Raw genomic sequence first — 26,106 nt, 5'->3', positions numbered from 1 at the left:
ATCAATAAAAACTACAGATTGCCCTGCAAAAAAAAAAAAATGAGCCTCCACACAGCTCAGTAGATATAACTATAAAAAAAAACTGTTATGGGGCTCAGAATATGGTGATGTAACAAAAAATATTTTTTATTGTTTTAATTTATTTTGACACTATTTAGACATAAAAAAACTTTACATATGTGGTATCGCTGTAATCTTACTGACCCATTTCCCACTACATTGTATGCCATATTAAATGGTGGCATTAGAAAGTACAACTTGTCCCGCAAAAAAACAAGCCCTCATATGGATATGTGAACGGAAAAATAAAAAGGTTATGGCTGAAGGAAGATAGGGAAGAAAAATGAAAATGCAAAAACCTCCGGTATCCAAGGGCTTAAAGGTGTTGTCCTGTCTTGGAGCCAACAACCCCTGTTTCCACTAAACATGAAATCTCACCTGTCCAGTCTCACCGCTGCTCTGTTTCTGTCAGCTTTTGGTCCTCACAGGACCAGGAAGTGGCTTCTGTGACTACTGTGGACGATCACAGCGGCTTGAATGGTATATCAATGCCGTTGTGACCTACGATTGGCGTGTGGAAACACCGGAAGCTCCCAGGAACAGAGTGTTTTTTTTTTTATGTTCACACTGGGGTTGTCAGCTCCAAGCTCGGAAAACTCATTTAGGGATCATTCACACGGCCGTAGCCATTTTTGCAGACCGCAAACGACGGATACTGGCTGTGTGCGTTCCGCATTTTGCAGAACGGAACAACCAGCCCATAACAGAACAGTCCTATCCTTGTCTGTAATACCGACAAGACTAGGACATGTTCTATTTTTTGTGTGGCCGAGGAGCGGAAGTACGGATGTGTCTGCATTAGTGATGAGCGAACTTCTGTTTTAAGTTCGGCGTCTAAAGTTCGGCTTCCGGTTAGCGGAGAATCCCGATATCGATTCAGAATTCCGTTGTGGTCCGTGGTAGCGGAATCAATAATCGGCCATTATTGATTCCGCTACCACGGACCACAACGGTATTCGGAATCCATATCGGGATTCTCCGCTAACCGGAAGCCGAACTTTAGACGCCGAACTTAAAACAGAAGTTCGCTCATCACTAGTCCGCATCTATCTAGAAAACATGCGGCTCGGATACGGACAAAAACTAGTAAAAACTGGTTCATTTTGAGGTTCTTGTACTTATCTCAGGTATTTACGCACCAGTGACATGTACAGAGCTGCCATATATTTGTTCCCTTCCATTATCGCCCCAGAAGTCAGGGGAGCCCGCTCTACACAATGCGTCGAGCACAGTCACCGGGGGCGCGCGGGAAGCTCCTGCACATGCGCAGATACGGCAAGGTAGCGCAGGAGCGCGCACGCAGAGGGAGCACCGTTGTGTTTTGGAGGCTGTATAACAGTTGGGGAGCGGTGCTCTATCATACAGCTCGGGACCAGAAGGACGCAGCGTCCTTTGTACTGTCTCAGCATGGCCTCCCTGGACGTATTAGGAGATGGAGACGAAGCCTGCGACACCGCCGAGGGGCGGAGAAGTGGTCGCAGGAAGCGATCCAAGGTGAGGGGGGTGGACAGGGCCCGGGTTGTGTCACTGCCTGGAGTTATGGCAGGAGATGCCCTTGTGGGGGCATCATGGGCTTCATCAGGACCCTTCCAATGAGTGAAGTCCTGGATGAGGATGATGGAGTAATGCTACACAACAGGAGTGCCATACAGCATGGTGTTACAGCTGGGCACAGTGGGTACAATAAGGTGAACCATATGCCTATGGAGGACTGTCAGTGCCCCCATTGTGCCCTGCTCCATGGGTACTTACCAGAAAAAGGCACCTAATGTCAGACGTTGTTACCAGCCGCCACTACACCAGTCATACCATCTGCCGTACCTTCTTAAGGCTATGTACACACATCACTTTGGATCTGCTTGTGTTTTTATTTTTTTTTGTGTGTGCAAAAAACACCAGCAAAAACCTATGTGTGTAAACCTCTTAAAGGGAATGTGTCAGTACACACCTTGACATAAATCCGGCTGAATGCAACCCAGTTAGTTTCATGTAGATCCGTGGTGCCAGACCAGAGATGAGAGCTGTTTCATATTATGCTAATTACATCAGCCCTCTGGTGCAACAAGGCCGTTGCTATTGCACACGAAGCTCCAGTCAGTGTATACGCCGGCCAGGTCCCCTCCGCTGTGAGTGACAGGATCAAGCACTGTAAGGGTAATCTCGCCTGGCCCAGAAATCACGCCGCAGTGCATGTGCCTCTTTGGTTTTGTGCATGCCCTGTACAACAATGAAGCTCACCAAGTGGATGGAACCTGTACTGCGCATGCAGCCCTCTACCCGGCAAGCGGCATTATTGTACAGCGCGTGCGCCACAAGATTACCATTAAACTGTCTGGCCCTGTCACTCACAGCAGAGGGGGAGTGGCTGGCACATACACTGACTGGAGCTTCAGGTGCAAGAGCAACGCCCTTGTTGCACCAAGGGGCTAATTAGCATAATATATCTCTGAATTGGCACCATGGGATGAATGGGGTTACATTCAGCTTCTCAGCGCACATCTCCCAAAGTATGTGCTGACAGATTCCCAGTAACTATTTTTCACTCTGATACTGGATGGCACGCAGAGGTCTGTGCTGGGTCTAGTTTTCCTATGGATGGAAGCAACCCCAAAAATTCTGAGACTGGTGGCAGTTTTCTCAGGGATTAGGGGTCCTTCAGTGTATGTCAAAGCTTCATCAGAATCGTGACGGTCATTTGTTGCAGTGCTTTAGGCCTCATGCACATGACCGTTGTGTGTTTTGCGGTCCTCAAATTGTGGATCAGCAAAATGCGGATTTGCGGAACGGCACGGACAACCATTGCTATAACTGCTTATTCTTGTCCGCAAAACGGACAAGAATAGGACAGGTTATATATTTTTTTTTTGCGGGGCCACAGAACGGAGCAACGGATGCGGACAGAACACGGAGTGCTGTCTGCATCTTTTGCGACCCTATTTAAAGGGAACCTGTCACCGGGATTTTGCGCATAGAGCTGAGGACATGGGTTGTTAGATGGCCACTAGCACATCCGCAATACCCAGTCCCCATAGCTCTGTGTGCTTTTATTGTGTAAAAAAAAGATTTTATACATATGCTAATTAACCTGAGAAGAGTCCTGTCCCTGACTTATCTCACATACAGGACTCATCTCAGGTTAATTTGCATATGTATAAAATAGGTTTTTTTACACAATAAAAGCTCACAGAGCTATGGGTACTGAATATTGTGGATGTGCTAGCGGCCATCTAGCAACCCATGTCCTCAGCTCTGTACACAAAATCCTGGTGACAGGTTCCCTTTAAGTGAATGGATCCGCATCCGAGCTGCAAGAACTGCGGCTCGGATGCGGACCATAACTACGGTAGTGTGTATGAGCCCTTAGGGTATATTCATACAACAGGATTTGATGCAGTTATTGAAGCCAATATTAGGAGTGCATCATAAAAGGAGAGAAAGTATAAAGAACAGATACAACGTCTCTTTTTTGTTTTTTATTTTTTTATCTACTGATTTATTTTGGCTTTAAAAACTGCTGTAGGCCTCTTTCACACTTGCGTTGTCCGGATCCAGCGTGTACTCCACTTGCCGGAATTACACGCCGGATCCGGAAAAACGCAAGTGAACTGAAAGCATTTGAAGACGGACGTCTTCAAAATGCGTTCAGTGTTACTATGGCAGCCAGGACGCTATTAAAGTCCTGGTTGCCATAGTAGTAGTGGGGAGCGGGGGGGGCGGTATACTTACAGTCCGTGCGGCTCCCGGGGCGCTCCAGAATGACGTCAGAGCGCCCCATGCGCATGGATGACGTGCCATGCGATCACGTCATCCATGCGCGTGGGGCGCCCTGACGTCACTCTGGAGCGCCCCGGGAGCCGCACGGACGGTAAGTATACTGCTCCCCCGCTCCCCACTACACTTTACCATGGCTGCCAGGACTTTAGCGTCCCGGTAGCCATGGTAACCATTCAGAAAAAGCTAAACGTCAGATCCGGCAATGCGCCGAAACGACGTTTAGCTTAAGGCCGGATCCAGATTAATGCCTTTCAATGGGCATTTATTCCGGATCCGGCCTTGCGGCAAGTCTTCAGGATTTTTGGCCGGAGCAAAAAGCGCAGCATGCTGCAGTATTTTCTCCGGCCAAAAAACGCTCCGTTCCGGAACTGAAGACATCCTGATGCATCCTGAACGGATTTCTCTCCATTCAGAATGCATTAGGATAAAACTGATCAGGGTTCTTCCGGCATAGAGCCCCGACGACGGAACTCTATGCCGGAAGAAAAGAACGCAAGTGTGAAAGAGCCCTTAGAAATGTGATCAAAACCTGCATGTGTGAATGCAATCACTTGTGACCGGCTCATCGCAAAAATGAAGCTGGATATATAGAATATACATGTAAATGTTTGACCGCTCTTACCTAGTACACACAGAGACAGGAAGTTAGAATTTATGTAAAGTGGGATGGTAAGGCTGCGTTCACATCTCCATTTTGGAGATCCAGCGCATATGCTGGCTGTCTGCCGGACAAAAAAAACCCTGTTGCATTCAGTGTTTTTTGTCCTGCCGACATCTAGTATTTATGCTGGGAACCGACCAGATCCCATTGCATTGAGTGGAGATCCGGCGGTGAAATAGAGGATCGAGCAGGCTGCTCCCTACCGGAACAGCCTTCCAGATTCTCCAGATGAAGATGTGAACGAGGCCTTAAAGGAGTTATCCAACCCTATAATGTCCCCCCTACGGCCCGCGATGCTAGGGAGACTCGTCACTGTCGCGGCCTATCCGCAGGATAGGTGATGACGATTAGATTGGTGGGGGTCCTACAGCTGGGACCCAACCAATCACAAAAGCGGGGCCCGTACCCTGTGGAGCTCCCCAAAATGAATGGAGCAGGCGGCCGGGCATGCATGCGGCTCTGTGAGAGTTCTGCAGATGGCTTAGAGTTGTATTTAGCTATCTTTCCCAGTCCCATAGGTTTCCAATTGAGCAGCATGGAACGAGGGACTCAGAATACCCATTCTCATAACCAAACACTTGTTACCTACCTAGTAGATAGGAGGTAAGTGTTTATCGTAGGACAGCGGCTTTAAAGTGGTTCTCTGCTAATAATGGCGTTTTACCAAAGCCAGCAGCCTGCCCCTCTGAGCTAAGGATTCAAACATGCTTGCTCCCCACCGCTACGGAATGTCCTTCCCTTCTGGATAATATCAGAAACATTATCAAAGTGGAAGTGAGCAGCGCTGTGGACTGTAAAATGTCATCCATATCTCAAAAACCTCCCACCTCCATGTCAGCAATGTCTGCCCCTTCTGAAATAGATCTGCAGGAGGAAGATTTTGATGAAGGGGAGTTACTTTCCGGTTCCGACTCTGATTCCTCTGAAGACGAGTCCGGTCGTTCCCTTTGCTCCATTAAAGAGATCGATTCTCTCTTAAAAACAATAAAGGTGACCTTAAATCTGGAAGACTAAACAACAAAAATCCATCCAGGATGTTATGTTTAGAGGCTGGGGGGGGGGGAGGGAGAGGAAGAGGGTTTTCCCCCTGCATTCTAATATTACCAGACTTAATAAAGAATTGACTGACCCAGAGAAAAAGCCTGGGGTCTCCAGAATGTTTTAAAAGAAGTATCCATTTACTGAGGAGGATACTATCCTTTGGGATAAATGTCCAAAAGTTGATGCTGCGGTAGCAAAAAATAAAATAAAATCTGCTCTCCCATTTGAGGATGTAGGTCTTCTAAAAGACCCCATGGACAAAAAAAAGCCCTTATTTAAAAAGATCCTGGGAAGCCTCTGGCCATTTTAAGACCAAGTGTAGCAGCTACTTATACTGCCAGGTCCATAGCCATTTGGATTTACCGGATGGAGGAGAATTTAGTGGCAGGAACCCCAAAGGAGGATATTATTGCTTCCTTGCCTGTGTTAAAACGGGCATCAAACTTTCTGGCGGCTGTCTCTGTAGATACTGTAAAATTGGCAGCCAGATCTGCAGCCCTCTCTAATGCCACTAGATGAACGGTATGACTGAGGTCATGGTCAGGGGATTCAGCCTCAAAAAATAAATGATGCGGAATCCCCTGCGAGGGAGACAGAGTGTTCAGGTCCGTACTCGATGATATCCTTGAAAAAGCCACAGATAGGAAAACCTTTTTTCCATCAGAACCCAAAGATTTTCATCAGACGAAATTTCGACTCTTTCAGGACAGGCAGGACCAGAAAAAAGTTTTTTTTTCAGGAAGATGGCAGACAGGTAGGGGTAGAGGATTTCTCTTTAACCCAGCTAATTCCTCTCAAAAACATAACAATCAATGATGCCAGAAGTACTGTTAGAGGATGGCTAAAAAAAAATCTTCCTGCCTGGGAAAAAATCTCCAGGTCCCCCTGGGTATTAGATGTAATATCGTCACGTCTAAAAATATAATTTTCCTCCCTCCTCAAGATGTGTTTTGCATTACTAAGGAGCTAAAAAATCAGTCAGTACTCTTCTGCTTCAGAAAAAAGCCATCGTTCCTGTTCCACCAGGTTTTTAGTCCCCAATTTGAAAACCAAACTGCTCTCACAGAGCAATGATCAACTTAAAAGGCCTAAATCGTCAGTTCCAGTACAAGCGTTTTTAAAATGTAAACAATAAAGTCTACAATAAATCTTCTCCAGGACGTTTATACGGCAACCTTGGATCTGACCGATGCATATTATCATATCCCTATATGCAGCTGTCATCACAAATATCTAAAGTTTGCGGTTCAGTGGGGGAAAAAAGGTGTCCCATTTTCAATTCCAGGTCCTTCGACCTAGCGTCAGCCCCCAGAGTCTTCTCAAAAGTTATGTCAGAGGTAGTAGCAAGATTACATCAGAAAGGGATACTTGTTATCCCTTATCTGGACGATTTCCTCATTGGTGCAGATTCAAATGAAAAAATTGAGAATCACTTCAACATAGTACAGCAGGATCTGATAAATCTAAAAAACTCTTATCTTCATCACGAAAAGAAGATTTTTCTTGGCATGTTGTTGGACTCACATCTTATGAAGACTTTTCTCCCAGTAGAAAAGCTGTCAGAAATCAACCAGGAAATTTCTGTTTTTCAGACCAAAAGAAAAGTAGCTATTCGGGTAGTGATCAAGGTACTGGGCCTTATGTCATCTTCAATTCCTGCAGTAAAATGGGCACAAACGCACTCTCGGGTCCTACAAGCGTTCGTGTTAAAAAAAACTGGAACAAAAGCATATTCTCGTTAGAAAAGAAAGTGAGCGTCCCTCAACAGGTGAAAGATTCTTTAATATGGTGGCTAGACAAAAGAAACCTGTTGCGGAGCTTCAAGGTATACCCTCAATATCTTCACTTTAAATCCCCTTGTAGCTGAAGAAACAGGTCAATATTCAAGAGACAATTTCCCCAGTGACTGGACGACACACAGTTTGGGAGTCAACTGACTTTACTAGGCATGCGCACCTGGTTTCAAACCTCCAACAGCCTCATTTACATACAATATATAGATTACTATGGTACAAGGAAAAGTGGGGTCAGACAATAGCAAGGGCTAATGGGAGGTTGAGGAGGGAGGGGAAGAGGTACAGACAAGAAAGACATTCGATAAGTGGCGATGGTTGCCACAAAACCTATGCGACAGAGTGTCATGGCGACAAATTAGTCCCTATACCAATATCAACAGACGCCAGCAGATCCGGTTGGGGGAATTCATTCAGACCTGTCTGTAGTACAAAGGACGTGGTGCAAAAATCCAAGCCTATCTTCCTCAAATCTAAGGGAGTTAGCAGTGTGGGAAGCCCTAAAAGCTCTTCATTTGGAAGTAAAAGGAAGGGATGTAAAAATCCTATCAGACAACATCACTGCGGTCACCTATCTGAACAAACGAGGAGGTACAAAAAGTGCATCCTTGGCAAAGGTATCATCATGAAAAATCTTTCAATGGGCAGAAAATAATATACAGTCAATTACGGCAGTCAATATAAGGGGAAAAAACAGCAGGATCGCAGAGACACTTTGAAAGAAGGGGAGTTTAAATCGACAGGTTTTCCTTCAGATAACAAAGAGGTGGTCGATGCCACACCTAGACCTGTTTGCAACGCGGCAGAACAAACAAACAGAGAAATTTTGTTCCCTACAGAGACCGCCCTTTGTTCATGGATGCACTCTCCCAGCCTTGGCCGAACGAGATCCTGTACGCATTTCCCCTGTTTGCTCCAATTCTAAAAATTCTGTCAAGTGTTACAAGAGAAGTCAAAACTAATCCTAGTTGCTCCATACTGGCCAAGAAGATCTTGGTTCCCCCTACTATTGAACATGTCAGCAGGGGATTACTGGATCCTGCCACCTCTCCCAGACCTTCTTCATCAGAGTCCAGTCTTGCACCTGAGGTTGGCACAATTACGTCTGGCAGCTTGGAAACTTAGCGGGAATTGTTAAGGAAAAAAGGTATTTCGGAGGCTATTTTATGTAGTATAAAATCTATCGCATCAAAGATTTACAATAGTCTGGAATTTTTATTTTTTTTATTTTCCAAAAATAGATTAAAAACTGCCAATGCCCTAGATGTATCTGTCATTCTAGATTTCCTGCAGGAGGGCTTAAATAAGGGTTTAAAAGTCAGTACAATTAAAGTCCATATCTCGGCCCTAAGTGCCTTTCTAGATACAAAATTGGCAGACTTAATCTTGTTAAAAGATTTGTAAAAGGGGCACGGAGGAATGAACCTATAGTCAGATCCACAGTCCTTCCCCTGGGATCTAAATTTAGTATGGTCCGTTTTAATCGATTTCCCCGTTTGAGCCATTATCTGAAATTCCTTCAAGATTGTTGTCCTTTAAATCAATGTTCCTTGTTGCAATTACTACAGCTAGAAGAGTGGTCGAAATACAAGCGTTTTCATGTAGACCTCCCTATCTAACTGTAAGCGATGACAGGATAGTGCTGAAACACTCTCCCTCTCTTTTTTTTTTTTTACTCAAGGTTGTCTCAAAATTTCACTGTCTGCAAGAAGTTTTATTGCCATCATTTAGTTCTCCATCAGGTTGTCTGGAAGAAAGGCGTGTTCATAATCTGGATGTTCGCAGATGTGTTAGCTTACCTTAAGGAAACAGAAATTTTCAGAAAGACTCTTCATTCAGTTTTCTGGGCCAAATAGAGGACAGGCGGCAAGCAAGACAACCATCGGAAGGCGGATCAGATTGGCAATCATTTTTTGCTACAACTTCAAAGATATCTTTCTTCTGAAGGAACTAAAAGCTCATTCAACTCGATGAGTCGCAGCTTCCTGGTCAGAGTCAGTCGATGTCTCTCTGGAACAAATATGCCAGGCAGCCATCTGGTCTTTGCCTTCTACTTTTTTTTGTCATTATCAATTAGATGTGTTTAAAAAATAGGGACTTATCTTTTGCTTGCAGAGTGTTATCTGCAGTTGTCCCACCCAAGTTATTAATTTCTCTTATTCCTCCTGTGAATCCATTCCACTGTGGAGGCATTTGGAAAGATTATAATTACTTACCGGTAACTGGTTTTTCCTCTAGCCTCCACAGCGGTACGGGAAATTTCCCCCCCCCCCCCCACATACACACATTTATGTATTAATTTGATGCCGTACGCTGGTATTTTGTTTTGTTATTTGAAAAATGGATAAATAACATTATGATGCATCCATATCAGAGTTTCTTGGTTATTTACTGGAGCAGGTAAAGGGAGGGGGCTATTTAAAGATCTCCACATTGTTTCCTGTCCCTAGGGGAGGTGGGGGTAACCTCCTGTTAAACTGTGCCATTGTGGAGGCTAGAGGAAAAACCAAATTACCGGTAAGTATAATCTTTAGTAGGTCCAGCCATTTCATCATGTACATTTCTCTGATGTTGTGATGTGAAGGTATGAGGAACTACACTTTAGCTGTAGGCTATATTACCTTACAAAACAGGCTGGACTAGTACTAAAGTATACAGGATGTAAGAGGAATGATCTGTCTGAAGGTGTGATAGTCACTAAGCCCCGAACTGCCCCTGGGAGTAACTCAAACAAAGGAATGTTCACTGGGAGCATCATGTTGCGTGGGTCACCTGGGGTCTGTCCATGAAGTAGTCCCAGGTATGCTCATTAAGAGCATATGGCCCATGAGGGAAGTTGGGGATGACCTAATTGGCAATGTGTATTAGTATCTGGGAGGAATAAATACATTTTTGTTCTGGTATTAAGAGGTTTTGCTCTTCATTTCAGATGATTCCTGTGTGGGAGAACAAGCCATGTGGTTCTTCTCGTAGCCTTGTCAGGAAAATCGCATCTCACCTCCCTCTGAAGCCATGTACAAGAGCTCACTTTGAGGTACTGCTCTAATCTCTATGCTTTTTAACACTAAGATTTGGTCTTGGTTTATTTTCTAGTAAATTGGACAATTCTATGTCATATAGGTTTTTACTTCAAAAAGCTGATAGTTCTAGCAAACATCGTCCCTCCCCGTTCTATTAGCCCAAACTTCATTTTAAAGGGAATTTGTCACAGGTTTATGTTGCCCTATGTGAGGCCCTGATTACAGCGCTGGGTCTTGTAGTAGTTTTCTTAATCTGTAACCAGGAAATTCACTGTTAAACCAGGGAGTCAGCTGAATGTAATGATGCCTTTCACTTAGTGATACCTAACTTCATTCTCCAGAAAAAGTACTTTTAACCCATATGCAAATTAGTAGTTAAGTGCACCAAGGGTGGGCCTAAACCGTGTGCACCTGTCCTCCCCTGCCAGCCCCTCCCTCTCCTTGATTGGGCCAGGTGAGATGGCTGCAGGAAGCTGGCCCTGTCAATCATTGAGAGGGAGGGGCTGGCAGAGGAAGGAGAAGCTAGGGTGCACAGAATGGCTTGAGTCTACCCTCAGTGCACCAAACTGCTTATTTTCATATTGTTTTAAAATAACTTTTTCTCCAGAATAAAGCAATGGATGACTATTAAAGGTTAACTTTCTATTCAGCTGTGCTAACCCTGGTTTATCAGTGAAGTTCCTGGTGACACACTCCCTCTAAATCAATGTTTGGCAGCTGCAGTGGGATCCGAGAGCAGGATCGGTGTAAGGGTCCATTCACACGTCCGAGTGTGTTTTGTGGATCCGCAAAACACAGAAATTGGCGTTGTGCGTTCTGCATTTTGCGGAGCGCACATCGCCGGCACTTAATTGAAAATGCCTATTCTTGTCCGCAATTGCGGACAAGAATAGGACATGTTCTATTTTCTCGCCCATTTTCCTTGGGGGACACAGACCTTGGGTATAGCTCAGCTCCCTAGGAGGCGTGACACTAAGTAAAACTGTTAAGCCCCTCCTCCATCAGCTATACCCTCAGCCTGGAGATAGAGGCTACCAGTTTTAGCTTAGTGTCCAAGGAGGCAAGACACTCCCTGCTACTGCAGGGCTGTTTTCTCCTTGTTATTTTTACTTTTTCTTCTAATTTTGTTATTTTATTTTTTCCTAGGGATACCAGAGACGCATTTGACCTCTCTGCTCTCCCGGGGTTGAGCTGCGCCAGTGCCAACTTATCTGCACTGCTGCCTCCCCCACAGAAGCAATAGGAGGATCTGGGCAGCAATGGCTCCCCTACATCCCGCCAGCTAGGGGGTCGCCCGCACGCCAAGCCCCTCTTCCAGCTTCCTGCCACTGCGGTGCCAGTGGCTGAAGGGGCGACCCTGCTGGAAAGGACTGAGGGTGAAGACGTCGCACGGTGAGATGGCTATTCCAGCCCATACCCCGTCCCTATCTGCAGCATCTACCCCTCTGGGTAAGGGGGGCACCCGTGGTCGCTCATTCTGAGCGCTCATCTGCAGGACAATGCAGCACAGCAGCATCCTCAGCACCCCCACGCTTTTCCCCCCCACGCTGCTATCTTTCTTCCTTCCCCCCCTCCCCCTCATCGGGGCTGACTCCATTTTTCTCTTCTCTCTCTCCCCCTTCCCGCCGAGAACGGGGGGCGGGGCTTAGCGGTCCCGGCAGGGGGCGGGGCTTCCGCGCGTCATTTTGGGGGCGGAGCTACGTTCTCCTTCACAGGAGACATTTCAAGCGCTGGAGGGGGCGGAGCTTGTTCCCCGCGCTTTCTGCTGAGGTTTCCCGCGCTTCCTCACTCCTGACAGGAAGCTGGGACACGGTGGGGGACTCTAACCTCCTGTGTACATCGCTCGGCTTCTGTGGGCGCTCTCTGCTGCTCTCTGCTGCTCACTGCTGTTCACTGCTTCTCTGCTGCTGCTGATCTGGGCCATCTCCTGACGTTCTTCTGAGGCACTGGTAGGACAGTTAACCCTCTCCTAACCCTCCTGGTCATAGCTGCTATAACCCTTTGTGGTCTCTATATTAGAGTACAACCACACTTCAGCATGTCAGATCCCACAGGTGCCCCCAAACCCTGGTACCATGCCTGTACCGCCTGTAAGGAACTTTTTCCGCGTGGGCAATCTGAGCCGCATTGCCTTGCATGTCAGGCCCCGGTGCAGGGCCCGCTTCCCGCTGCGCCCCCCGGTGCCTCTGAACCCCCTGACTGGGCTAGGTCTCTGTCTCAGGCGGTGGAAAGCCTTACACACGTAGTGGGCCGTCTCGTGGATAGACCGCCTCTCCCGCAGGCTGCCACAATCCCTGTCGCACCCGCTGGGACTACCGTTTCTGCCGCCCCCACTGGTTCCCTGCCTCCCAGCGAATCTTCCAGGGCCCGGCATACTCAGAAACGTTCAAGGGTTGAGCGCACATCTTCTCCAGATGCTTCGCTCTCTCCGCCATGCGTGCAAGCTCAGTCAAGTCTATCCTCTCAAAGGGATACGCTTTCTGAGGGAGAACTGGCGGATTCGGACGTGGACATGGACTCAGAGCTTCCGTCCAAATTGGCGTCCGCGGTGGGGCATCTTGTCACTAGCATCCGTGATACCTTTCAGCTACACGATGACCCCCCCAGCTCTGAACAGGCCGGCGTGTCCTTTCTCCGCCCCAAACAGGCCTCCAAGGTTTTTCCCATACACGCTGATTTTTCTTCTGTGGTATCCAAGGCTTGGACTCGGCCTAACGTCCGCTTTATTACACCCAAAAAGCTGGACATTTGTTATCCCTTTCCAGCGGATTCTGTGACCACGTGGACATCCCCGCCTAAGGTTGATCCTCCCGTGGCTCGCCTGTCCAAAAGCACTACTATTCCTGTACAGGACGGATCTTCCCTCCAGTCTGTTGTGGACCGTCGTACGGAATCCCTCTCCAAGGCCATATTTACTGCCTCTGGTTCGGCCCTTAGACCGGTCTTTGCCTCCGCCTGGGTTGGCAAAGCGGTCTCTGAATGGGGTTTGCAACTGGAACGGGAGTTAGGGTCGGACGTCCCTGTTCAGGACCTCCGTTCCTTAGCCCAACTAATTGTTCAGGCCGGAAAATTCGTCTGTGAGGCCTCCCTTGATGCGGGTGCCCTCATTGCCCGTTCCTCTGCCCTGGCAGTTTCTGTCAGGAGGGAACTCTGGCTGAAGGTTTGGGCGGCGGACGCCGCTTCCAAACGCTCTTTGGCCGGCCTACCATTCACGGGTTCCCGCCTGTTCGGAACCCGTCTGGACGAACTTATATCAGAGGCCACGGGTGGGAAGAGTACTCGCCTCCCCCAGTCCAGGCCAATGGGCGCCCCCCGTGGTCGCGCTGGTTCGTCCCGTTTTCGGTCCTTTCGCAAGCCCACCGGGTCTAGACCCGCGGCCAGTTCTTCTTCCTCTGGCCCAGCCCAGGATAGACGCAAGAAGCCGTTTTTTCGGACGCAACCTACCTGGCGCAAGTCCCAGCCTGCACGGGCTCCCACAGGCCAGCAGCCCTCTGCCTGAAGGTGCGCCCCCACCCACCCGGGTGGGGGGGCCTCCTTCTCCTATTCAGGAACGTATGGCGGGCCCACATCTCAGACGCATGGGCGCTCGAGATTGTATCTTGCGGATACAAAATCGAATTTGCGTCCATTCCGCCAGACCGTTTCTTCCGATCCCGTCCTCCGCGAGATCCCGTACGAGTGGCCGCCTTCTTCGCGGCCATTCACTCTCTAATGGACAAGGGTGTCGTCGCCCCCGTGCCTCCGACGGAAAGGTTCAGGGGGTTCTACTCGAACCTCTTTGTGGTTCCCAAGAAGGAAGGCTCAGTGCGTCCGATCTTGGACCTAAAACGCCTGAACCGTTTTCTCCGACTGCAGAGATTCCGGATGGAGTCTCTCAGGTCCGCAGTGGCCTCCCTGGAAAGAGGGGATTTCATGGCCTCAATCGACATTCAGGATGCATACCTCCACGTTCCGGTTGCTCCATGTCATCACCGCTTCCTGCGCTTTGCGGTGGGGGACGATCACTTCCAATTCGTCGCCCTTCCCTTTGGTCTGGCGACTGCTCCTCGAGTGTTCACCAAGGTCCTGGCCCCTGTCTTGGCCCTTCTACTTTCAAGAAGTGTTTTTCTTCTCCCATACTTGGACGACATCCTGGTCAAGGCACCCTCCTTCTCTCAGACATCCCGCAGTGTGGAACTCACTCTGGAGACCCTGACGCGGTTCGGTTGGATTATCAACCACCCCAAATCTTCCCTTACCCCCTCCAGACGGCTGATCTTCCTGGGGATGCTCCTGGACAGAGTTGGCGGAGGTCCGCCTTCCGTCGGACAAGCGTCTGGCCCTTCGCGGGTCGGTTCGCAGTCTCCTCCGTCATCACCGCCCTTCCCTCAGATCCAGCATGCGGTTGTTGGGAAAGATGGTTGCCTGTTTCGAAGCGGTGCCGTTCGCACAATTCCGATCCCGCACCTTTCAGAGGGCCTGTCTCTGTCGGCCTGGGACAAATCACTGAGGAGTCTGGACAGGACCTTTCTTCTGCCTCCCCTGGCTCGAGCTTCCCTCGGCTGGTGGTTGCATATCCCTCTAAGGGGGAAGTCCTTCCTTCCACTGAACTGGCTGGTGATTACCACAGATGCCAGCTTACGGGGGTGGGGGGGGGGGTTTCCCTCCCCGGTCCGTCCAGGGCGTTTGGTCTCTATCGGAGTCCAGACTTCCAATCAATATTCTGGAACTGAGGGCGATTCTTCTGTCCCTCAGACACTGGACCCATCTGCTGAGGGCCACCCTGTTCGGATCCAATCGGACAATGCCACGGCTGTGGCATACATAAACCATCAGGGAGGCACTCGCAGCGCTGCAGCGATGCAAGAGGTGACCCTCATTCTCCTCTGGGCGGAGACGCACGTGCCGGCCTTATCTGCGATTTACATCCCGGGGGTGGACAACTGGGCGGCGGATTTCCTCAGCCGGTCCACCATCGACCCGGGAGAATGGTCCCTGCACCCAGAGGTGTTCGAAGCCCTTTGTCTTCGCTGGGGTCGCCCCGACGTGGACCTCATGGCCTCCAAATTCAACCACAAGGTCCCCCTATACCTGGCCAGGGCACGGGACCCGAAGGCATACGGCGCTGACGCGCTCGTCCTTCCGTGGCGCGAATTCTCCCTTCTGTACGTCTTTCCTCCTTTTCCCCTCCTGCCACGGGTTCTTCGGAGGATCGCGGCAGAGGGCGTCCCCGCGATTCTAATCGCCCCGGATTGGCCCCGCCGGTCTTGGTACGCCGACCTAATGTTGCTGTTGGCAGACGCACCGTGGCCACTGCCCTCCAGGGAAGACCTTCTCTCTCAGGGACCGATCTTCCACGAGCATTTAGGCTCGCTACGTTTGACGGCGTGGCTATTGAGACCGCCGTCTTAACGCGACGGGGTTTCTCCGCGGACGTAGTCCGCACCATGATCCGGGCTCGTAAGCCCGTATCCTCTAGGATCTACTATCGGGTTTGGAGGTCCTATCTGGGGTTCTGTGAGTCCCGGAGCATCCCACCTCTCCGGTTTTCTCTTCCCACAATCCTGTCCTTCCTCCAGTCGGGTCTGGACCTGGGGCTGTGCCTCAGTTCTCTGAAGGGTCAGATTTCGGCGCTGTCTATTCTTCTCCAGCGTCCCCTGGCCCCTCTAGGGCCAATTAAGACCTTTTTACAAGGGGTGGCTCACTCTGTTCCGCCGTACCGCCCTCCAGTTCCTTCCTGGGACCTGAATGTGGTGCTCTCGGCGCTCCAATCAGCCCCCTTCGAGCCTTTACGGGAGGTCTCCCTTCGCCTTCTGTCCTGCAAGGTCATCTTTCTTGTGGCCGTCACGTCTCTCCGACGGGTGTCGGAGTTAGCGGCTCTTTCTTGCTCCGAACCTTTCCTGATCTTCCACCAGGATAAGGTTGTGCTTCGGCCTGTCCCGACTTTCCTGCCAAAGGTGGTCTCCGCCTTTCACATCAATGAGGACATCGTCCTTCCGTCGCTCTGTCCCTCTCCTTCCCACCCCAGAGAACGGGAACTGCACCGTCTGGATGTGGTCAGGGCGTTGAGGATTTACTTGGAGGTCACCGGGTCCTTTCGGCGCACGGACTCCCTGTTTGTGGTTCCGGAGGGTTCGCGCAAAGGGTTGGCGGTCTCCAAGGTGGCTATTGCCCGTTTCATTAAACTGGCGGTGTCTGAGGCTTATCGAGCCAAGGGCAGACCTCCGCCTTTTGGCGTCACTGCTCATTCCACCAGAGCAGTCGGAGCTTCCTGGGCGCAGAGGCATCGGGCCTTCGGCTGAACAGTTGTGCAAAGCAGCCACTTGGTCCTCTCTGCACACTTTCACAAAGTTCTATAGGGTGCATACGCATGCATCAGCGGATGCTGCGTTGGGCCGCCTGGTTTTGCAGGCAGCGGTTTCCTGATGCTCTGGTGGTGTTCCGCCTTGGGTTTGTGGTCCCTCCCTTCTTGGACTGCTCTTGAACGTCCCAAGGTCTGTGTCCCCCAAGGAAAATGGGCGAGAAAAGGAGATTTTTGTATAACTTACCAGTTAAATCTCTTTCTCGCTCTTCCTTGGGGGACACAGCACCCACCCTTCTGTGTTTGGTTACAGGGTTATGGTCTGGCGCCCCGTTGGGTTGCTGGCTGGTTGTTTCCGTTATTGGTTGTTATCCTTTCACTACTTGGACACGCAACTGGTAGCCTCTATCTCCAGGCTGAGGGTATAGCTGATGGAGGAGGGGCTTAACAGTTTTACTTAGTGTCACGCCTCCTAGGGAGCTGAGCTATACCCAAGGTCTGTGTCCCCCAAGGAAGAGCGAGAAAGAGATTTAACTGGTAAGTTATACAAAAATCTCCTTTTTTTGGGGAACGGAATTGCGGACCCGGAAGTGCGGCTCCGCAATTCCGTATCCGGGCAGCACATCATGCTTCCCCATATAAATCAATGGGTCCGCAAAATGTGGAACCCTAATGAACCCAATGTGGAACCCAATTGGACCCTAATGACTACGCTCTGGAGTCCTCAGTATTCATGAGCTGCTATGGAAAACCAAAATGTCTAATACATGCAAATACAAATGTTTTTCCCTTGCAGGCTCTCCCTGCTTCTGATCTGTACTTCACTGATGCACCAATGGTTCCAACTCTAGCTGACATTAAGTGGATTGCTGCAGATGATGATGAAACATATGCAAGAGTTAGGTATTTATTAGCTTTTAACAGCATTTTTGTTCAGCATGATCACTTTTATTTTATTTATTTTTTTTTTTTTTTTGTAGCGATACAAGTAGGAAAGATAGATTACGGTGACCTCATGCATGATCTACAGTGGACATGGACTGTCCATTGATATTAGTAGGGACTGTGTAATGCTTAATTGTCCTGTAGTGGCGCTGAAGGAAAACACATACAGGTTTCTTCTCGGATTACAAGGGGGTAAATTGTCCAAAGTAGACCACACTTTTAAGAGTTCACTCACACGTTAAGGTCGCATCACAGCTTTTGTCACAGTATTTTTAGAAATTGCAGCATAATGCACTAGGTTTTGCTACGTTTATGGAAAAATCATGCCATAAAACAACGATGTAGTGCCATAGCCATGAGAGCACATGGGGGATATTTATCAAAACTGAAGTTCATTTTCAGGGCTTTTTGGAAAATGAACCGACTCTAAAGAAGGCGACAGTGGCTGGCTGTCAATGCCAGGACATGTAATGGGTCACATAACGCCAAATTTCCTGGAAATGCTCTGGGCAGAGACAGGAGTGTATAATGAAGGTGCCAACTGAGTCTGGATGGTGGATAATGAAACTGTGAGAGCTGCTCGTGCTTGTTGTCTGTCTGGAGCCTGTTTACTGTGTGCGCAGGCCCTCATGTAACCATTGCTCCTAACACCAGTCTCCAAATGCTTTATTCACATCTACACTACTCACAAAAAAGTTAGGGATATTTGGCTTTCAGGTGAAATTTATAGAAAACGTATAAAGGTCACGCTACAGTGATATATCATGACAGTAGGTCATTTAAGTAGAAGCATGCAATGGTGATTTCCTCATTTCAAACTATTTATTGAAACAAAAGCAACCAGTTAATGTCTCAATAACTTGTCATGTGGCCTTGAGCATCAATTACAGCTTGACAATGAGTCTCATGCTGTTCTCAAATCGATTTGTTGTTTGCTGAGGCATGGCACCCCACTCTTCTTGAAAGGCGACCCTCAGGTCATTGAGGTTCTGGGGTACAGAGTTACAAACCTCTACACAGCGACTCAGCTGATCCCATAGATTTTCAATGGAATTGAGGTCTGGAGAAAGTGCAGGCCACTCCATTTGAGGTTCCCTAATGATGCGACCTTGATGAGCTGAGGCATTTCCGTCCATTAAGCTGGAATTAGGCCTGTGTTGTTCATGCAGAGGCACAATGACTGGATTAATGATGTTATTCAAGTAGTATGGGCTTGTCACTGTACCATTCACAAAGTGCAGGGCAGTTCTGTATTGACTAGACACATCTGCCCACATTGTAACACCACCACCATGACCAAAGGCTGATGCATATCGCTCTCCTTGATGTCTTTAACGTTGTTGGCAGCCATCATTTCTGCTCAGAGTGGATAAACGTTCATCAATGAACAGCACTGAGGACCACTGGTCTATCATCCAGCGTAGATACTCCCTGTCCTATGCAAGACGATGATGCCTGTGGTTAGGTACTCTTGCAGGTTGTACGTGTTGTGCACACACATTGCCGCACTCCTCCTCTGCTGACGCTGTAGTGTTGAGCTTAGGCCCCATGCACACGGCCGTGTTTCACAGCCGTGTGCGGGCCGTGGAACCGCGGCCTGGATCCCTCCTGAGAGCAGGAGCGCACGGCGTCACTGGTTGCTATGACGCCGTGCGCTCCCTGCTGCCGGCACAGTACAGTAATACACTGGTATAGATCATACCAGTGTATTACTGTATTGCGGTGGCAGCAGGGAGCGCACGGCGTCATAGCAACCAGTGACGCCGTGCGCTCCTGCTCTCAGGAGGGATCCAGGCCGCGGTTCCACGGCCCGCACACGGCTGTGAAACACGGCCGTGTGCATGGGGCCTTACTCTGAGACAGAATATATTGCATCATTCTTTTTCAGCAGCATTTCAGCATTGGGCCATTTTAATGCATTAGTTGTCCTACAGCTTCAGCTTTATTGTATAGTGAGATGTCAGGCTCGCTTTTAGCTTCCATCCTTCCACATTTAATGTTTATTGCTAAATCTGTTACTTACATTTAGAGGCAGGTTGCCTTGTCATAAATTATGTATAATACAATAAGTATCGGAAATGCATCTTTCCAGCTCTGGCAGCGAGACTGCTTTGGGTGCTTTCTTGTATTGTTCAGTTATATGTTGCATACTTTGTTGTTTCTTTCTATTAGGAGTGACTCCAGACCCCTGAAGCACAAGTGGAGGCCAAGTCCTCTCTTAGTGATGCAGAGAAATTCATCTGTCCCCAATCTGAAGATAAAAGAAGAAAAAATGTTTTGTTTAAAAAAGCCAGGCATGTCCTTAAACAAGTCCACGGACTTACAAGATGAACTAAGCCTCCTCAGAAGCCAGATTGCTAGAATAGTCGCCACAGACACAGGTACTGTAAAAAGTATTGTCTATTTATTCCCATTTTAAAAAAAAGTATACCGAGCAGAATACATTTTCCATTACTGTGTCCCTCTGTGTAATAAAGCATAGTAGACTTCACTTTCCTATACAGTATTACAAAACAAAGTATGCAGATGTCTACTGGCACAGTGTATGCCAAAATAACACGCTTTGGGCATACACTGGGTATGTGGGAGCTTATGAATGTTTGTGCTGCAGAAGTTTTTACTGGCACATACGCAGAATATAAAGTAAGAATGAGCTGTGAACAGATCCTTACAGTAGTATTCGGTCATATACTTCATTACCCTCTCTGAACCCCTGTTTATATGTATGTGTACATGCATAGATCTACATTTTCTCCTGTAGTGTACTCTAGATTACACAGATGATATATTACATGATTGTAATGCTCTATCGTTCTCATACCATATCCAGCATTATAGTTGTAATTTAGCCTACACTGGATTAGTGACAGCTTGTAAATATGTTATAGGTAGTGTTGAGCTAACTTGTGGTTTCAAGTTCAGAATACAAGGTTCAAGTAATCTAAGAATTCCATTATGGATTCCGCTACCACCAACCATAAGTTATGGTCCTTCGTAGAGGAATCCATAACCGAATTCCTAGATAACCTGAACCTTGTATCCCGAACTTGAAACCACAAGTTCGCTCAACGCTAGTTATGGTAGATGCCCTGTCTAATTTGATCACGGTTTGGGCTCTATATCTGTCACCACCAGACATCTGAGAAGCTCTGACAGACGTTCTTCAGAACCTCCTCCTTGAGGTTCCTTTTTGTTTTGCTTTCGTTTTCTCATCTCGTTAGCCTCTCTCAGCTGTCATGTAGTTGCACTGATTGCATCCCTTTAAATCCCTTCCCATACTGCATCACTTTGCGGTTTATACAACTTCCTGGAGTGTGTGCATGCTGGATGCTACTACTGAGTCTTCTACAGATAAGTTTTGTTCATTCATTTGCGTTTTCCTGTTTGCTGGATCCCAGGTGACCCTGACTCCCTTCGTATTAAGTGTAGGGAGCCGGTGGTCGTGTCCCCTCACTATTATAGGGTGTTCACATGTTATACAGTCGAGGAACGAGGATATGCGATCATCTAGCATTGAGACTTTTGCATAGGCTGAGCAGTTAGGGAGAGAGCCAGGTCTGTTGCAGGGCTCTCCCTTTGGTTCCTTAGTTTTGGATCCAGTCAGTCGCATCTTCATTTTGTGTCTTCTAGTTTTGGACGTAAATTCTTACAGGCTATAGTCCCTCCCTAATATAGTTATCTGGTATTGCTCCATGTGTGCTGTCATGGAGGACGTCCTGGAAAACATACTTTTGTCTTACCGGTAAATACTTTTCCAGGAGGCCGACATGACAGCACACATGGATGATGTCCTTTATACCTCTGAGGGGACAGGAAGCCAAAAAACAAAACATATAATTTTTATATATGAAAATTATGTTTTGTTTTTTGGCTTCCTGTCCCCTCAGAGGTATAAAGGACATCATCCATGTGTGCTGTCATGTCGGCCTCCTGGAAAAGTATTTACCGGTAAGACTAAACCTTTTTTTTTTTTTTTTTTTATTTTAACCACACAAATAGTGCCAACAAAATAAATGCCAAGTTTATGATGTGGAAATATTTATATTCTGTAGAATTGCACAATGTCTTATATGTAGAAGTCTGGTTTCTAAGGCCGGACAATTGCACAATGCAGGTAGAACTGCTCCAATAATATATAGTGTGAGTCATAATTTCCAGACTTGTATAATGCTATTTGCCATTAGGAACTAGCATTTTATGTATAACCTTGTTCTTTCAGCTTCTCCGTGTTCAACAGATTCTATAACTGAAAACGTGGACACTAACTCCTCGTATCCTGACTTTGCTCCTGCTTTCCAGTCAACAACGTCCTTTGTAATAAGTGACATTACCGAGGAGGATGAGTTGGATGTGTCCGAATACTCGTCAGCATCTTTAATGGAATCTTCCTTCAGCCACCAGAAGCAACTGGAAGCCAGCATGTCCGATGATGAAGATTCAGTCTGCCTCTCAAAGTCCAACAGTTTTGCAGATATGATGGGCATATTGAAGGACATCCACAAGATGAAAGTGAATAGAGATTGGTAAAATAGAGTTCCATTTCTCCCCCCTCCCCCCTCTGTTATCTCTGATAGTTATGACATTTTAGAGGGTCTTCTTGCTTTTCATTTTTATTTTTATTTTTTTTCCTCTAGGTCCAATAGAAACCAAGTTTTACACAAAGAAGAGGATCCCATAAATCTTATTTCAGAGGTCTTGAGACAAAAGTTTGCACTAGGTGATCAAGATGATAAAAAGAACATTTAGCCAAGTCCATTATGATATTTTTCATGTAGTAAAGGTCACCTATTTTGTTATAAAAAGGTTTACTTATTCTACAACACCTGAAGGAAGATCACTTTTCTTAGAACTCGCTGTTCAACTAGAACCTGACTAATAAGTAATAAATTACAGGTATGAGGATAAGGTTAAACTACTGCATATTTACTTGTGTTACCTGCCACTTCTTGCATCTGATTTAGTGCATTGTTTTACAACATTTAAGAGCTCTGTCACTAGTCTCTTCCTGCAAGATTTGCCCTTGTGCTGCTCCACAAAAAGGGCCTGATGCCCTGTCACGTGCTTTGGATCTGAACTCTGTACACTTGTCAAGCTGCAAATGAGGAAAATTACTTCATATGACAGAAAAAAGGCATGGTATTGGCCAGGGATGGCCAACCTGCGGCTCTCCAGCTGTTGTAAAACTACAACTCCCACCATGCCCTGCAGCAGCCTCAGGTTGGCCATGCCTTGTATAGACAATACATTGTGATGATAATTAAAGGGGGTATTCCAATCCTATAAAAAGCCCCCCACACTGAATATACTTACTTGGATACCCGCTCCCTGTGCCGCTCCTGGTCCCCGCACCGCCGCTGCTGCTTCTCCCCGTGCGTGGATGAAGCGGCGCAGGGGGACCCAGGTAAGTATATTCAGTGTGGGGGGGCAGCATATTGGGGGGGCTATTTATAGGTTTGGATAACCCTTTTAAAGTCTATGGTAACCTTTTGTGTGTGTGTGTGTGTGTTTGTTTTTTTTATTCTAAAAATCACTTTTTCCAATTGGTCTTCATAAAAAAAAAAAAAAAAAAAGTCAACAACAGTGATACTGTGTTCACTTGAGCAAAATCTGCTACTAATTCAGCAGCGGTAAACTTTTCCAATGTGTAAAGCACATTCACAAGCAATTAAGATCTTGCCATTTGAAAATCACTTGAGAAGTGACATGTTACTTCTCTGGAGTAGAATTGATGGCTTTCCATAGAAGCTAAAGGTGAAGCAGAAAAATATCACTAAAAACTCATCTAAAATACTGTCAAATTACAAAACCACAACAAAAAACAACCTGTTTTCAGCTATCAGTCTGCCACTAATTTTATTTAATTTTTTTCTACTGTGTGAATGTAAGCCTTTAGGATTTACTGACTTTGTAGGGGTTTTTTTTCAGCTTTTCCCTGAAATCAATTTGAGAGCTAGTCTGTCAGCTCCATATGACGCACACCGGTAATGTGCGTTCCGCATTTTGCACATCGCCGGCACTCTCATAGAAAATGCCTCTTGTCTGCAATTGCGGACAAGAATAGGACATGTTCTATTTTTTTGCAGATCCGCGTATGTGGACAGCACATTCCAGCCCCATTGAACATAAATGGGTCCGCACCTGTTCCGAAAAATTGCGGAACGGGTGCAGACCCAATTTGCGGACAGTGTGAATGGACCCTTATCCTAATTTAGTTTGTGTTTATTAGCTTTCAGCAGATCAGAAGGAGCAGTCTGCAGTCATTGAAACCTGAAGGCTGTTGAAGATAATTTGTAATAAAGAACCATTGGAAAAATGATTTTTAGACCAAGACAAGTAAAATGCAGTTCCCTGACAGTGTCCACAGCTTTTAACTGTGTTTGGAGATTTGTGTATCCGGTAGTGTGGGGTTTCACAGGTCACCACTCCTTATACTGCAGTTGTGACCAGGTTCTACTTTCTAATCTGCTGAGTGAATTATTTGGCCTGATTTAATAGATGTACCATACACGTAAAATATAGTGAGTGCATCAACCTGCCTATTATTTGCTCCTCTTACTAATATTACACACTGATACAATTCTGTCTTTGGATAGAGTTGACAGTACTTGTGAGGGATAGAGGATGGTTACTTGTGTATTAACGCGGGAGGGGGAGGGGGGTTGTCCCAGATTTATTTATTTTTATTTAAATCCCACCCTCAGCCAGAGCAGGAACTGTGACGTGAGACGTACTTGCCGCCTCCCTGGTTCTGGCTCCCTAGATGTTTGCACTGTACTTATGGTTCCCATTCACATAGATGGAGTCACATGCGCTGCTACAGCTATGGATTGGCCTGGTGGGTTACGTGATGCTTGGGAATTCATCACTTCTAAGGCTGGTCATTGGCTGCAGCTGCACATATGGCACCGTCCTTGAAGATGATGACCGCGAGTGCAGGCAGCCCAGGAGCTGGATCGGAGTAGGTAATTATGTTTATCTTCACAGGTCCCATTGCCTGTGGGTAGAACAAAAAAAAAATCCTAGACAACCCCTCCAAGGTATTACCGAGAATTTAGACAATATTTCTTATTTCACTGGTGAACATTGTGAGGTCGTGTTCACTTGTCATTTTTAATATGCTATAGAACTAGGTCTGGAATCAACAAAGAGAAGTCTACAGATTAGCTTCTCCCGAATTCTGGTTTTAGCTTGAGCCTAAGAGCTCATGCACACAGCTGAACCTTCAGCAAGAAGGCCATACAGATTCTGTCAGGTGCTCTATGTGCACAGATATCTTTCTCTAGGGAAGAATACCTCAAAATATACCGTATCCAAAGGACCATGAAGTGGGCGGAATGATTCAGAAGTATAGTATAGGACCTATGTACATCTATGGCAACCCTCATACAGATTCAAGCCATAATAAAGCTGTGTGCATGAGCCCTAAGGATATTGGAGCACCTGTTACAATAATGCAAATGGACAAATTATTTTCAGTATATTACACTGTCAACTGACTATAATAATTTACCAAATGTTGCTGTTTGTTACATATTATTCATAGAGATAAAAAAGTACAGTATTTTTCTTTTTTTTATGATTCTGGCAATTTGGTTTACCTAAAACAATAACGGTGTATCATCTGAACAGTAGATAATATATATATATATATATATATATATATATATATATATATATATATATATGGTTTCTTCTCATTGTACCAACTTTTAGCACATTTTGACCAAAGGCTTTATCATCTCAAATCAACAATGTTGTCCCTGCCGTGAATAATTTGGCCTTTTTGAATTTTTCAAGACTTTAACTTGGTGTATTTTATAATATGAATGACCTATATGCTTTCATCACTTGTCCTGCAGGGTGATATAAAAACAAGCCTGAGAGTCCATCAGTACATTGTCAGAAATCATATCTTTAGGTTATCGGGCTGAATTGCATATGAATGACTAAACGGTTGAATATTGCACAAATTTGAATCTAATGTCAATGGCTGTCTTAACAAAAATGCAGTGAGAAAGAATTTACCCCAGAACAGTTTGCTTTGGTATTTCATCAGTATACGATGGATGGGGGTCCAACACCTGCATCCCCAACGATCAGCTCTTTTGGGCAGACACTGGAAGCAGAAGGTTCCATTCATTGTGTAGTTTCCCACTCACTTGAATGGGAGATAAGCTGCAGGGGGGGGGGGGGGGGAATAGAGGTCCAGAGGGAGGATAGATGGGACAGGGAAAAGAGGGAGGGGGAGGGGTTTAGGGTGAATAACGGGTGAAGATGAGAAGAAATAAGGCGCCAAGGTATACCAAATGCAAAAACCGAGAGCAGGAAGAAATCTAAGAGGCTGCTCACACCAAGTAGAACTAAAAGTTCAGACAGGCTGCAACAAATAGTAGATACACGAAAAAAAAGGAACCAGTAGAGCGCCAAGTGTTGAGGAGAAAATAGGGAATAAGTAACCAGTACATGTGGCTAATAAAGGCCTGCAAAGCCACCCTAACAATGTTAAGAAAAAAGGCCGTATGGTGTGAGTCC

At 46.8% G+C, this 26,106-nt stretch overlaps 1 protein-coding gene across 1 annotated transcript; it reads left to right on the top strand.

Moving 5' to 3' along the window:
• The first annotated feature begins 1,346 nt into the window (after positions 1–1,346).
• On the top strand, positions 1,347–22,983 carry MTFR1L (mitochondrial fission regulator 1 like). Its single transcript, XM_044286717.1, has 6 exons — positions 1,347–1,554; positions 10,259–10,363; positions 17,426–17,532; positions 19,747–19,955; positions 21,794–22,097; positions 22,209–22,983. The coding sequence occupies exons 1-6, from the start codon at positions 1,468–1,470 to the stop codon at positions 22,318–22,320; spliced, it is 924 nt and encodes a 307-aa protein (XP_044142652.1). The 5' UTR covers positions 1,347–1,467; the 3' UTR covers positions 22,321–22,983.
• The last annotated feature ends 3,123 nt before the right edge of the window (positions 22,984–26,106 follow it).

The sequence above is a fragment of the Bufo gargarizans genome, chromosome 3 (assembly GCF_014858855.1).
Source record: "Bufo gargarizans isolate SCDJY-AF-19 chromosome 3, ASM1485885v1, whole genome shotgun sequence".
In the NCBI taxonomy this organism is placed as follows: Eukaryota; Metazoa; Chordata; class Amphibia; order Anura; family Bufonidae; genus Bufo; species Bufo gargarizans.
The sequence above is the reverse complement of the archived record's forward strand: the minus strand, read 5'-3'. Positions and strand labels throughout refer to the sequence as shown.

Bases quoted from the DNA above. Each gene is read 5' to 3' on its own strand.
- MTFR1L (XM_044286717.1), top strand. From the start codon at position 1,468: ATGGCCTCCCTGGACGTATTAGGAGATGGAGACGAAGCCTGCGACACC. The intron at 1,555-10,258 runs GTGAGGGGGGTG...TCTTCATTTCAG, and splicing joins GTCGCAGGAAGCGATCCAAG to ATGATTCCTGTGTGGGAGAA. The intron at 22,098-22,208 runs GTAAAATAGAGT...TTTTTCCTCTAG, and splicing joins ATGAAAGTGAATAGAGATTG to GTCCAATAGAAACCAAGTTT.